Below are 12,797 nucleotides of genomic sequence, written 5' to 3' on the forward strand. Positions count from 1 at the left end.
CACTCCCTGTAGGTTCCCCTCCCCTCTCCTCCATCTGTTGGAGTTTAGGGCACACTTAGTCCCCAGCAATACAACCTGCTGTCCCATCAGAACATGTCCCTCCAAAGCTGTTGTCATGTCATCATTGCACCTCTTCACCAAGTACTGTCTGCTGTTCCCACTGTCATTGTTCCTCCCTTGCTCATCATGGAGGATATGCCTCTCTGTCCTCTTTAAGGAGACCACGCACGGGGTCCATGACCTCAGTGCCTGGTAGGCATCGGCACCGGGTACTCAACCACAAAGGGCATGGAGATTCTGGCTGAAGATGCCTTCCTAGCCTCAAGGTTGCACATCCCCAAAACATGCGGCTTACCTGGACCCCTGCACCTGTGCCCCAAAACAGAGTGCCCTTTTGGCCTTGAGGGCCAGAATCCACAGTGGCTTCTCTTTACCTGAGTTGTGGAGCAATCTCAGATCTAGCCAAGAGCACAGATTGGCTCAGAGCTCAAGTGGGTGCTGGTGGCCAGACCAGGACCTTAATGCCAACCGGACCCAGAAGAGCTTCAGGCTTCAGACCAAGCTGCAGCAAGAAGCTGGATATGCCCACCACCCCCCAGGTGTGGGAAGGAAAGAGGGTTGTCTCAGAACAAAGGCTGAGCCCAGAGCAAGCCCATTTAAGCCACAAAGCCAGTGCTCAGTGGGTAGCAAACTAGACATTTGCCTAGGGGGAACACATAGGCCAGAGTAATAACTCCCTAAGTCTCTACCTGGATCCTCCAGGGCAGGAACTGTGCATACTTGTCACCATTCTCTTGTCATCGGGATCTTGAGTCCCATGAGAACTCCACTTCTCACTTACATGTGTCTCTCTTTGCCAGGCAGTGACTCCCAGACCAGGCAAGCCTGCCCTCGAGGCTGTGGGCTGTGCACAGGGGACCTCAGGCCAGTGGTGCCCCGTAACAGAGAGAGAGAGAAATGGCCAGGACACAGTGGGGATTGCCCCTCTTCTCCTAGGATAGGTCTGTGCATCTTAGATTTTCCACTAACCCCAACGCACTTGTGCTGTATGGCACAAGTTCACTGGTCTCAGTGGTCACCAACAGCAGGCTACAGGGTGAGCTTGATGATTTCTGGTTCACACGGAGGGGCTCAGGCAGGTACCCTTTGTACACCATTGCAGCCTTGCCAGCTTTCTTCCCCCATAGCGTTCCTACCTGCAAGATCCTCTGGGCCCTTGTGGGTAAACTTTTGCAGTCCCACAGTTCTTCTGGGGTCTAGATGTGCACATGAGATCTTGGGCTGTCAGAGCCCCTTTGGGGAAGCTGCCCAGACCCACCTCCAAGCTTCTTATTCCGTGAGGTTTGGTGGCTTTTTATGGAGATGGAACTTCTCCTTTTCGGGAGAGGGAGGCTCAGTGCTGAGGACCAGGAAGCTCATGCTGCATCTTGAGGAAAGCCTACATGAGAATAGGCCTGTCCTGTTCTTAGGGTGGCTCAGGCTCTCCGAGGAGGCCTTCTGGTGGAATCCACCTGGTGTTCACCAGAGTCAGAATTCTTTCCTCCTTTCAGTGGACAGCTGAGTGTCTGTCTACCCAATCACTGCCACGCCCTCCCTTCTGCCACCAGCCGTCAGCCATCCCATGAGACTGAGCCACGCTCCTCAGAACTGAAGCTGTTGAGGTCGTTGAGTTCTACCCTGTGTTCTGCTGCAAGCCCACAGCAGTTCTGGACCAGTGAGGAGGACTAGGATGGACATGACCCATCACCTTATCCCTGGACCACATGGGGCCCAGCCCCTCCTGGCCACATCCTCCTCAACGGCTAAGCTCCAGCTCCTTCCCTCCCAGAGCCTCTCAGGTCCCATTAGGCCCTGGCGTTCCCCACTCAGGACCTGGAGTGGGAAGAACCCAAACCCCAGCCTCGTCAGGCTCACTTTAGCTATGACTGCCTCAGAACAAAGCCAGTGGGTAGGCCGCTTCTCTCTCTAGGAGAGCCCAAAAGGGAATTGGTGCCTGTCTGGCTTTGTAAGAGAAAGGGCGTATTTCTTGTCAGTGTTATTTGTTCTCCAGGAGGAGTTGGCCAGTAGCATTCACATGCCCCCTTTCTGCTCCTCGGACCCCAAGGTCCAGCCATTCCTCCTCTCCTCTCCCCCCCTACAAAGTCACGCACCCCAGCTGTGGCTGAAGGGCCAGTATTCTGGCACTGGACTTCTTCCTTACCATAGGTGGACACCCTGTGTTTCTCTTTGTCCAGGGCCCACTCTACCCTGCACCCATAGCATGTGGGTGCCAGGAACTGGGCCTCTCCACATGCCCCAAAGCACCCATGGGCTCCACAGCCCTCCCTCCTCTCTGGAAGCAGTGGTCCCTGCTGGACCTGGGCCATGACTCACGGGCTTTAGACTCTCCTCCAGCAGACACAGTGAATACCAGTCCTTACCTAGAAAACCCCTGTGCATCCCAAGCCCGGCCAGTGGGCACAGAAGCAACAGGGATGGGCAAAGCTTGTACGTACCACAGGCTCTTTGTGGGGCCAGCTTGGGGGCAGCTCCTGCCCACTCCCTGGCCGTGCGCCAGCTGTGGATGGAGGCAGTCTCTGCTGCCCGCCCATCCTGCTCCCTGCTTTTCCCATTGGGCCAGGGCTATGGGAGAGCCCTGAATCCTGACCTTGGTAAGACTCTCCATAGGTGCGCGCTCGCACTCTCTCTCTTTTTTTGCAGTCCCATCAGCCTGTTTGACTCTCCTCTTCTCACCTCTTCTGTTCTCTCTTCTCCTCCTGGCAAGTCCTGGAGGCTGCAGATGCTCACTCCTTGCTGCACTTTCTCTCCGCTTACTGTATCCTGAGTATTCTTCAGACATCAGTTCACTCTGTTGCCGTCCTCTTAAGTGGCTTCTGTCCTGACCACGGTCCCCTGTGGGCCACAGTGTCTTGCTTGGCCAGTGTTTTGTGTCTTAGGAGCTGGCGTGCCACTCCCACGTGTGCTGAGTACATAGTATGCACCTGCAGAAGCCATAGGCTGTAGGACAGGCTTCTCTCAGAGGGTGGCTCAAGAAGTAACCTCCCTTCATGCCATCTGTTTTCACCCTTCAGCGGTGCCAGCAGCCCCCAGCAGCTGGAGCCTGGATAGCGGAGCCCGAGAGGCCCAGCCCTTCCTGTCTGCCCACACGGGGTGCATCCTGGCCCCCCCAGTGCCTCCCCGAAGCCTGCTGCATGGTAAGAAGACCTCCAGCGGGTCCCCCAGATAGTCCCCAGTCTCAGATTCTACTCACAGGCAAGGGCAACAGCCCTCCAGGCTGAGAAGATGGGCCGACTCAGCCAAGGAAAAAACATCCCCACTGCAGGAAGGATCCTGCTGGGCTTGGGGGTCAGTGAGGTTTCCAAGCACAGCAGGTGAGCTCAGTGAGGCCTTTCCAACCGTGGAGGCTGAAGACATCAGAACTGACCATGCCAAGCATGATACTCACCAGCTTGTCATCGCCAAGCAGTGGGCTGAGAGCTGCCACTGTCTGCGGTCTGTTGTTCCATGGGCTCTGATGCACTCGACCTTCTTGACCTCCTGTGTGGCATGGGTGTCTTTACTCCAGCAGCTTGTTTTGGAGAACTTCAGTGAAAAGAGAGGTTTTCCAGTGGCCTTCAATGCTGAGGGGTTGCAGGAGACTCACATCTGTCCAGTTGGCCCTGCAAGATATGCTGACTTGCAGTGCAAGAAGGCCCAGCTGAGGCTCTGGTTCTGTTTCCTTTGCAGGTCATTACTCCCTACACTTTGACGCCTTCCACCACCCCCTGGGTGACACCCCCCCGGCCCTCCCAGCCCGGACCCTGCGCAAGGTAATGCACTAAGATGACACCCCCACCAGGATGTGAGAGGAGTCATCTCAGCTGCTAGAATTACCTCTGAGACACCTGAGGTCTACCTCTCCTGCTTCTGTCCCTGAGAGCCCAGCCTGGCAGAAGCTCAGGGTGGCCAGAGCCACACTTGGGATGCAGATGACCAATGTGTCCTGCAACAAATGTGATGGGGGCAGGGAAGTCAGAGGGTCCTGGAGACGGCAACACATGGTACCCAGAGTATGTGAGCAACGAGCAGTGAGAAGCCAGGGGGTTCCCTTCCAACACCCAACTTATCAACACACCACAGTTCAAGACGTAAAGAAACATTCCTGTGGTGGATCATAGAGCACTTTAAACTGGAGTCCACTCAAAGCAAGACGCATCAGATACCAGACCTTTACGAAAAACTCGTTAACTTTTCTGCAAATTGGAAAAGACTGTCATAGATTTTGGCAGCAGAATGCACTCATCTGGTCCATGGCCCACTAGGGTTCTTTCTACCCTCACCAACTGGCCTGATGACCCAGCCCTTCTGTCTGTACCCCAGAGCCACAGCCAGCAGCCTGGGACATGGCTTCAGGGGGCACAACTGCCCAGCAGCCAAGACAGGGCCACTTTTTAGCCACAGAAATGCAGGTGATTCTGGGGCTCTACTGGCTTGTTGGGGGAAGGGAAGAGCTAGGGGGTGACTGATGATGAAACAAGAAACATGCTGTTGATGAGGATTATTTTAAAGTTCATTAATAAGCAGACTCTTGGTCTTCTCTTCCCATGGTGGGCCAGCCAGCCTGTTTAGAAAGAGGGATTCTAACATTTCTACCTTTTCTTTTGCAGTCTCCTCTCCACCCTATCCCAGCCTCCCCCACAAGCCCCCAGTCGGGCCTGGATGGCAGCAACTCTACGCTGTCTGGCAGTGCCAGCAGCGGTGTGTCTTCCCTAAGCGAGAGTAACTTTGGGCACTCCTCGGAGGCCCCTCCTCGAACCGACACCATGGACTCCGTGCCGAGCCAGGCCTGGAATGCTGACGAAGATCTTGAGCCGCCCTACCTCCCCGTCCACTACAGCCTCTCCGAGTCCGCTGTCCTGGACTCCATCAAGGCCCAGCCGTGCCGAAGCCACTCAGCCCCGGGATGTGTCATCCCTCAGGACCCCATGGACCCACCTGCGCTGCCACCCAAGCCCTACCACCCCCGCCTGCCGGCCCTGGAGCACGACGAGGGTATGCTGCTGCGCGAGGAGGCTGAGAGGCCTCGGGGCCTGCATCGCAAGGCCTCGCTGCCTCCTGGGAGCACCAAGGAAGAGCAGGCTCGCATGGCCTGGGAGCACAGCCGAGGGGAACAATGAGGGGCAGGGAGGCAGCTGGGACACCACCCTCAGTGAGCAGCTTGCCCCACCACTCCAGGTCTGAAAAGCAAGTCCCCCCGCAGGGAGCCAGAGAGGCCTGGCACTCAGGAGAGGACCACCCCGAGTCTACATTTCTACTGCCGTGAACTCGTGTGTTGCCATGTACAGAGGCCACAGCAGCATGAAGGGTTGTGGCTTCTCTTTTTATTTCATTTTCTACATTCCATTTCTATGGGTTTTCCTTTTTCCTTTGTGGAGTAGATGCTTTCTTCCTCCTGCAGTTCCAGACCACGTGGAGCTATATGGAGATATTGCACAGACAGAATCGATTGCTTTGCAGGGCCCCAGGGGGTAGGAGCCCAGGCCCTCCCTCCAGGGAAGAGATGCACAGAAGAATGGAAATTGCGCTAGGGACCTCTTCCTTTGCTGTGTGGACAGAAGAGCTCACGGTTGTATTCAGGGATTGCAAGGACCACGTGGACTACGTCACCGGTGGACAAGGGGGCTACAAGCCATTTTGCACAAATGTCTGCCCACCTGCTCCCTCTTCCATCCAGGAGTGTGCAACTGAGAGGCTGGCTAGACCAAACTGCCAGCTCAGGCATGTCACCTGGCCTAACTGCATGCCCAGGGCATACTGCCAGGCTTCCATGGGCCAGCCCTGCCTCCTACCCTACCTTGGATTTTTCCCTCCATCGTTTTTATTTCTGACCCTTTGCCCCTCTCCACTCTTAATACACCCCATGCCCTGCAGGAGCCCCCTTGGTGCATGGATCTGCAGTGGTTATCTCCTACCCTCTGGAGTTTGAGTGGGGGTGTAGCGCCAGAGGGACTACCCTCTCCACCTTCCTCCCCAGGGCCCGGGCAGCCACGTGTTGAGAAACAAGCTGATACAGGAGTGAGGCTGGGGTGTGGCAGGGGCCGGAAATCCTCTAAACTTTCAGAAGTGGCCAGAGTGCCTGTCATCAGCTCCTGAATCAGGGATTTTCAGCACTACCTCCAAGCAGTGGGGTTGGCTGCCCAGCCAGGCTTCTAAGGCCGGAGGACTCGAGGTCAGGTTCAGCAAGCTCCTGGGTAAAAAGGGTGGGAGGGAGCTTCTCCTCTTAGAAGCAGAGAGCCACGCAGGTTGAATTATCCTCTCCCAGTAGCCAAGTGCAGGGCCTCAGCTCCAGGCCCGTGGAGACCACCACTCAGGGTTCAGGGCGGGCAGGAGGGCAGTTTCTCCAGCCTCCCCAGTCTGTTGGGCAGAAGGCAGTGGTGTCTTTATAGGAAACTCTTTCAGGTCAGGGCACCGATTTTCCTCTTGGTTTATTATTTGGGGGAATAGGGTGGGGTGGTAATAATATTTTACCAGGGTGCTTCTAAGTTACTTTTAAAAAGTCTACGAAACATTTATTTGCTTGCATTCACAACTTTGATGGTCCCAAGGCTGCCTTCTCCTTGTTGAGCAGGTGTGTTCTCCCCTAGTTCCTCTTCTGCTGGCCCATCTGACCTCCATGGTTAGGGTGTTTTTCACTTGTAAACAAATGCCAGGTTGTTTAATAGGAATGCCAGCAAGTAACCTATGAGGAAAGATGGGGGGCCGCATTACCTTCAGGGCGTCTGGGAGTGTTTATCACCGTTGTGGGTCCTTTCTGATACTTCGAGGGCGACTCCAAGCAGAGTGGGTCAGTCCTGGCAGGCCTGGACCATCTGGTGTTCACAAGTGTGACCATCGGAGACTAGCTTTGGATTTCTTAGGTAGGAGGGCATATTTAGGTTTTAGGGCACTTCTGAACCTCAATCCCTGGACCAGGCAGTCCTCACATAAGAACATCTACCTTCTCCACCTGGTGGCATGGGAGGGTAGAGAGTGGAATGTGGGTTCATTTGGCCTTGCCTTATACAGGGTGAGCCCGGTTTGTTTTCCCTCTCCCTCTCCATTTTCCCTAATTCGATGAAAAGGACATAATCCAAATTCCTTTCATTGGAGAATCAGCCAGTCTGAAGGTAAGTAGGAGGCAAGAGATGAGAATCCTCTGAAAAGATTGTGAAATACTGATTTTCATTCTTTCAAGCTTATTTGTAAATACCTATTTGAATGCTGTGTATTTGTACAGGAATTTGAGCAAAAAATGTATAGAGTGTGATGTCCAATTGGTATTCAGCCCTATAAATGTGTTTTTAACCTCTGGCATTCTGTGCTTATTTAAAATAAGAAAACTTCTAACCATTTCTTTTGTGTATTTATGTCTAAAATAAGAAGTGACTTAAAAATGGTCTTACCTGTACCAGAAAGCAAAGTTAAAGAAAAAAAAAATTTGTACTGGTGTCCCAAAAGGTATTTTACTGTATATATTGTGGTAGCATGTTCTAAATCCAACAAGTAATGTGAATTTTAAATGTAAATATCTGCCACTTTATTTCCCCCCTTTCCCCACTCCTTTGACTGCTGTGATGTGAATTAAAGATGAATACCTGATACTGACCCACTGAATTCACTGAATTGGGAGCAGCGCAAGTGCCCCTCTCCAACCCTTGTCGCTGGGCTCCAAGCCCTTTTAGCTCCATAGACATCTCCTTTCTGCCCTGAGCGCAGAGCCAACCTTTCCCACGTCCTGCCTTCAAAGACAGGGAGCCAAGCCCTGCCTGCCCTGGAAATGAGGGCAGCCAAGGGCCCTGAGCGCTCAGTGGGAAGCAGCAGGCGGCGTGCCAGCCACCTCGGCCAGGCTTCCGAGGCTTGTGAGGAAAGGGGGGCACCTCTTCCCAGCGTGCGGGACAAGCCTCCGAACCCCCGACCTCCCCACTCTGAGGCGGGATGCTTCTGATCCCAAAGCCACGCAACCAACCCTGGCCCGGGTGCCTCTCTGAGCTCTGGGAAGGCAGCCCGGAGGAGAGCCCTTCCTACGGGCGCCCCTCCAGCCCAGAGTCTGTCCACCCCGGCCCGGGTACCCCTGACGGCCCGCGCGAGGCGGGCTCCGGCTACCCGGGGCTCAAGCGGGTGGGCGCCTGAGCTGCTGGGGCAATTCGGACGTGGTCCGCCAGCCTCGCAGACGCCAGAGCCTCCGCAGGGGCTCCCCAAAGTCTGGTCCTCCCGCCTACGTGATCCTTTAAAAAAAGGTAAAAGGAAAAAAACCACCTCTTCGGAGCCTCGCCTGCCGCCGCCCGCCGTCCCTGCCTTGTTGGGTTGCGGCTGGCCACAGAGCCCCTGACCTGCGCCACGATTCGGGGCCTGGGCGGGGAGGTCCGTGGGTTTTTCGGGCCGACTTGGGGCCCAGAACAGGGGGTACGCAGGCAAACCCTACTTCAGCTTGCAGCACTCCGCCTCAGCCACTGCCGGGGCACCTACCCAAGATGGCGGCCGAGCCGCTTCCGCCGCCTTCACGGCCGCTTCCTGCCGGCCGCCCTGGTTCAATCAGCGGCCGACAACTGTCTAGGGCCGAGGGCGGGCGACGCCACCAGCCAATGGGGAAGGGCAGCGTGGAGCCGCCCGTCTGGGCTCCGAGGCGCGTGGACCAATGGGGACATGGCGTGTGGGAGGGCGCGGAGGGCACCCGCCAATGGGGAGCCACGGCGCGCGGCCTGGACCTGGAGGAAGCGCTGCTCTGCGGGCGCGGTTTAGTCGGGCGGCGGCGGCGGCGGCGGCGGGTAGAGGAGGATGTGGGCCACGCATGGGCTGGCGGTGGCGCTGGCTCTGAGCGTGCTGCCGGGCAGCCGGGCGCTGCGGCCGGGTGACTGCGAAGGTGCTGCGGGGTTGGGGGTCCGTGCGCTGTGGCCCGCCTGGCGGCGGCGCCGCCAAACCTAACCAAACCACTGAGCGGCCCAGTGGCAGGGGCTGATACGGGCGGGGGCGGCGGGGGCGGCCGGCCCCAGCGGGGTCCGCCAGAGGAGCGGCCGACGCCGGGCCTAGAAAACATTTCCTGGGCCTACAAAACATTGGTCCGACGAGAAGAAGTTGGGACTAGATCGTGCAGAAAACTTGGCCTGAAATTGGGATAACGCTGGAGTTTTGGTCCTTTCCCATCACTGGGCAGAGGCTCCCGGCAGCGGCCCTGGCCGGGGTGGGGAGTCCTGAGGGCCGGCCGTGGGCACCGCGCCTTGTCTGATGGGGTTGCGAAGCCGCACCTCGGAGTTCGGTGTTGTATTTGGAAATGAGCAGCATTTGGATCGCTTTTTTCTTCGGCCTCCAGTTTGTCCATTTATGAGGTCACAGTGAGTCCATCTCAAGGACACGTGTTCAGTCTCGGCTTAAACTTTATGGAAAAAGCAGGGAGGAGCTGTTTGTGGGTCATTGGGTGATGCTCGATCCCCGTATGCCCCGGGTGAACCAGGGGACCCAGCAACCCGGAGCGCGGTTCTGTCTACCTGTGGGCACCTGAAAAAATCGGTGATGGAAAAACTCACCTTTCTCCGTGTCTCCTATTAAAATTGCTGACGGAGTTCCCTCCTGGTGAATTGCGGTGCAACTTGGTGATTGCTGAGCATCTCCCTTCCCTCTCTTTTCCAGTTTGTATTTCTTATCTGGGAAGATTTTACCAGGACCTCAAAGACAGAGGTGTCACATTCTCACCAGCCTCTATTGAAAAAGAACTTATAAAGTTCTGCCGTGAAGCAAGAGGCAAAGAGAATCGGTTGGTGAGTAGCTGTCTGATCCTCCCCAAGCTGGCCCTGGCCACTGTTTAACCCTCTGCTTCACAGGCCTCTCAGTAAAAGGCCCTGCCCACTTGTCTATTCAGGAGGCCAGATGTTCTGTTAGTTAACTAATGTGGGACTGAAGGGCTTTCTGTGTTCTGCAGTTGTGATGTTACCCTCTTAGTACTGATTAAGCACCTACTGTGTGCTGGGCACTGGAAATATCAGGGGAGAGCAATGACAGGCAAATGATGCAGTGGGATGGGTGTCATGCAGAAAATGGACCAGGATGGAATGAGTGGGTGCTGATTTAGACAGTAGTCAAGAATTCTTCTGAGAAAGGGTCATCATTGTGAAGGGGGAAGAGCATCCCAGGCAGAGGGAATAGCCAGTGTGAATGCCCAGAGGCCAGAGCAGTCTTGGCATGTGTGAGGGCAATAGAAGATTACAAAGTGTGCCCAGGATAGGCCAAGGCTGAATTGAGGACAAGAGCCCTAATGAAACGATGGCTTTTGTAGCTTTAACTTCCCTGGCAGTTTCTGGTTTGTTTGTCTTTCTGTTTAAAGGTTTGAACCGTGGTGACTTTTAAATTCATCTGGTGGCTGTCAGCTCTGGGACCAAGCGTGTATTAAGAGCCTTGGGTTTACACTGACTGAATCAGACTGCCAATACAGGCAGGGCATGGGAAAATGAGAACCTGGCAGAGAAAGAAGATGTTTTCAGATGTCAATATGCTTTGGAGGAGACAGCTCTCAAGTGGCACCTTCTGAAGGCCATTGTCCTTTCTTGCTGCAGTGCTACTACATTGGGGCCACAGATGATGCAGCCACCAAGATCATCAACGAGGTGTCGAAGCCCCTGGCCCACCACATCCCTGTGGAGAAGATCTGTGAGAAGCTCAAGAAGAAGGACAGCCAGATCTGTGAGCTAAAATACGGTGAGTGTGGCCTTATTTTACCGACACCGAACACCCTCTTTGCTCAGGCATTAATGAAGTTTACTTTCTAGCTGGGGAAGGCACGTGATAAACTAGAGCCTTCACGAGTGAGTTACACAGCATGGTTGGTGTTAAATGGTGGGGGGGGGGGCGCAGTGCACAGACTCACCTTGCATCATGGTGGGTGGAGGTCAGAATAGGCCTCATCGAGGAGGTGACATTTCAGCAAACTTTGAAGGAGGTGGGGGATTAGCCAAGGGCATAACTAATGGAGGAGCATTTCAGGCAGAGGAAACAGGCAGTGCAAAGGCAGCCAGTGGCATGACAGATGGGTGGGCAGGTCACAGAGGGCCTTGCAAGTTGGTGAAGATTTGGCTTTTAGTCTGAGGGAGGATGAGAATGTTGGTTTTTGGCCAGAGAAGGGATGTAGTCTGACTTGCCTTTAACAGGCTTGTCCTGACTGCAAGCCCTGAAGGCCCAGCGATCTTTATTATTTTGAAAAGAATGGCTGTGTCCCAACAAGAAGGCCCAAGATTATGGGCGCACAGCATCTCTTGCTGAATAAGTCTCTGGTGGGAAAAACAGTTCAGGTCTTCAGAAGGAGTCAGGGCCAGGAATCATTGTCCTCTTCTGTAAAATTTAAACAGCACCAACATATTTTATTGTGAATTGAGTGTCCAAGGGCTGTGTTCGCCCACTTGTGTCAAGGATAACTGGTCTTCTGAGAGTGATCCTGGTTCAGTCCTGATGACTCAGGGTCTCTCTGTGGGCACAAGTGGTCATGGAAGAGTAAGCTCCTAACTCAAGGGCCCGACCAGGGTCTGTGTTGGGCAATTGAGGCTAGGGGATCTATCTGCTCTGTCACCCTGGAGCTCTTATTCTACAGTTGTGTGGGCTGCACTGTGACTATTTAAGAGGCACTTGGAGTGGGGAGCCACATTCCTCCTATAAGGTTCCTCCTGTAAGGACCACATGGCCTCCATCCCTGTCCCTGGTGACACTGCATGTCTGTGGTGGACATTGCCAGCATGAGACCCACCTTCCTGGTGAAGGGGCCTGGGCTAGTTCCCCCTCTTGGGGGCAGTGGGCACTGACACACCTGCATGTGTCTCTCTCCCTGCAGTCAGTAGGGCTGCTTGTTTTAAGGGATGGTTTGGATGTGCGGGACTATTGGGGTCCGCTGTTCCTCCCACCCAGCTGGTTATTCTCCCTGCTCTCTCCAGACAAGCAGATCGACCTGAGCACAGTGGACCTGAAGAAGCTTCGAGTTAAAGAGCTAAAGAAGATCCTGGACGACTGGGGAGAGACGTGCAAAGGCTGTGCAGAAAAGTCTGACTACATCCGGAAGATTAATGAACTGATGCCTAAATACGCCCCCAAGGCAGCCAGTTCACGGACTGATTTGTAGTCTACCCGATGCCTGCTGCACCTGAGGGGAAAAACACTTCGTCTGTGTCTGTCCCAAACAGCCTTTTTGTAATTTATTTTTTAGGCAGGCTCCTGACAAAGTCAGGCTTGAAGCCTGGAGCTTTCCTGATGATGCTGGGTCCACAGCGCCCCCTTGGGGGGGATTCACTTTGTTCTGTTGCCGATTTACTCTAGGACTTCAAAGTATGTCTGAGATTTTTTTATTAAAGGAAGAAAATTTCTAGCTGTCCTTGAAGAATTAAAGTGAATACTGAAATTGGGTTTTACCCGTAATGAAGATTTCACCGGTTTATGCTTTCCAGTTTATAAAGTTTTCAGGTATATTCACATTTGTCCCCCGACCACCAGTCAGTGCTGGAGATGCCAGGGGAACTGAGGCACGTGGGGTTGTGCAGGACCGGAGGGTCTCTCAAGGAGAATGTTGGGCTTGATACCCCCAGCCCACAGGGACTGTCTTACCCATATGAGAGGGGCTGACATGGGACTTGGCTGTGAGCAGGACTGAGGTTTAGTGCACTTTTCTGTGACGATGACTTCAATAACTGCATATGTTCAGTACTGTCACATTTCTAAAGATGCTGATGGCCTGGCTACCTCCACCAATCACTGTCCAGATCAGGCCATCTACTTGCTCATCTGAGTTTGTGGTCTAGTGTCAGTCCTAA

At 54.4% G+C, this 12,797-nt stretch overlaps 2 protein-coding genes and 1 long non-coding RNA gene across 9 annotated transcripts in view; 2 read left to right on the plus strand and 1 right to left on the minus strand.

Annotated features, from left to right (window-relative positions):
* The window catches only part of DOCK3 (dedicator of cytokinesis 3), a 384,123-nt gene extending 376,846 nt beyond the window's left edge, over positions 1–7,277 (plus strand). For all 6 annotated transcript variants that reach the window (XM_059939761.1, XM_059939763.1, XM_059939762.1 and 3 more), the window contains 3 exons: positions 3,072–3,194; positions 3,727–3,809; positions 4,647–7,277. In XM_059939761.1, coding sequence (XP_059795744.1) covers positions 3,072–3,194; positions 3,727–3,809; positions 4,647–5,156 — 716 coding nt within the window. In that variant the 3' untranslated portion in view covers positions 5,157–7,277. The remainder of the gene's footprint in view (positions 1–3,071; positions 3,195–3,726; positions 3,810–4,646) is intronic.
* On the minus strand, positions 6,523–8,475 carry LOC132375042 (uncharacterized). 2 transcript variants are annotated; one of them, XR_009505864.1, is made up of 2 exons: positions 8,275–8,475; positions 6,523–6,718 (listed from the first exon to the last, which is right to left on the minus strand). It is a non-coding gene; the product is annotated as an uncharacterized LOC132375042 (long non-coding RNA). The 2 variants fall into 2 exon arrangements; XR_009505865.1 differs by having other exon boundaries at positions 6,523–6,891.
* Positions 8,476–8,653: 178 nt separating this feature from the next.
* On the plus strand, positions 8,654–12,405 carry MANF (mesencephalic astrocyte derived neurotrophic factor). The gene is given in 6 exon segments (XM_059937654.1): positions 8,654–8,691; positions 8,693–8,785; positions 8,787–8,878; positions 9,643–9,770; positions 10,563–10,704; positions 11,928–12,405. Coding segments are annotated over 6 exon segments (678 nt in total). The 3' UTR covers positions 12,113–12,405.
* The last annotated feature ends 392 nt before the right edge of the window (positions 12,406–12,797 follow it).

Source organism: Balaenoptera ricei, chromosome 11 (genome assembly GCF_028023285.1).
Source record: "Balaenoptera ricei isolate mBalRic1 chromosome 11, mBalRic1.hap2, whole genome shotgun sequence".
NCBI lineage: Eukaryota > Metazoa > Chordata > Mammalia > Artiodactyla > Balaenopteridae > Balaenoptera > Balaenoptera ricei.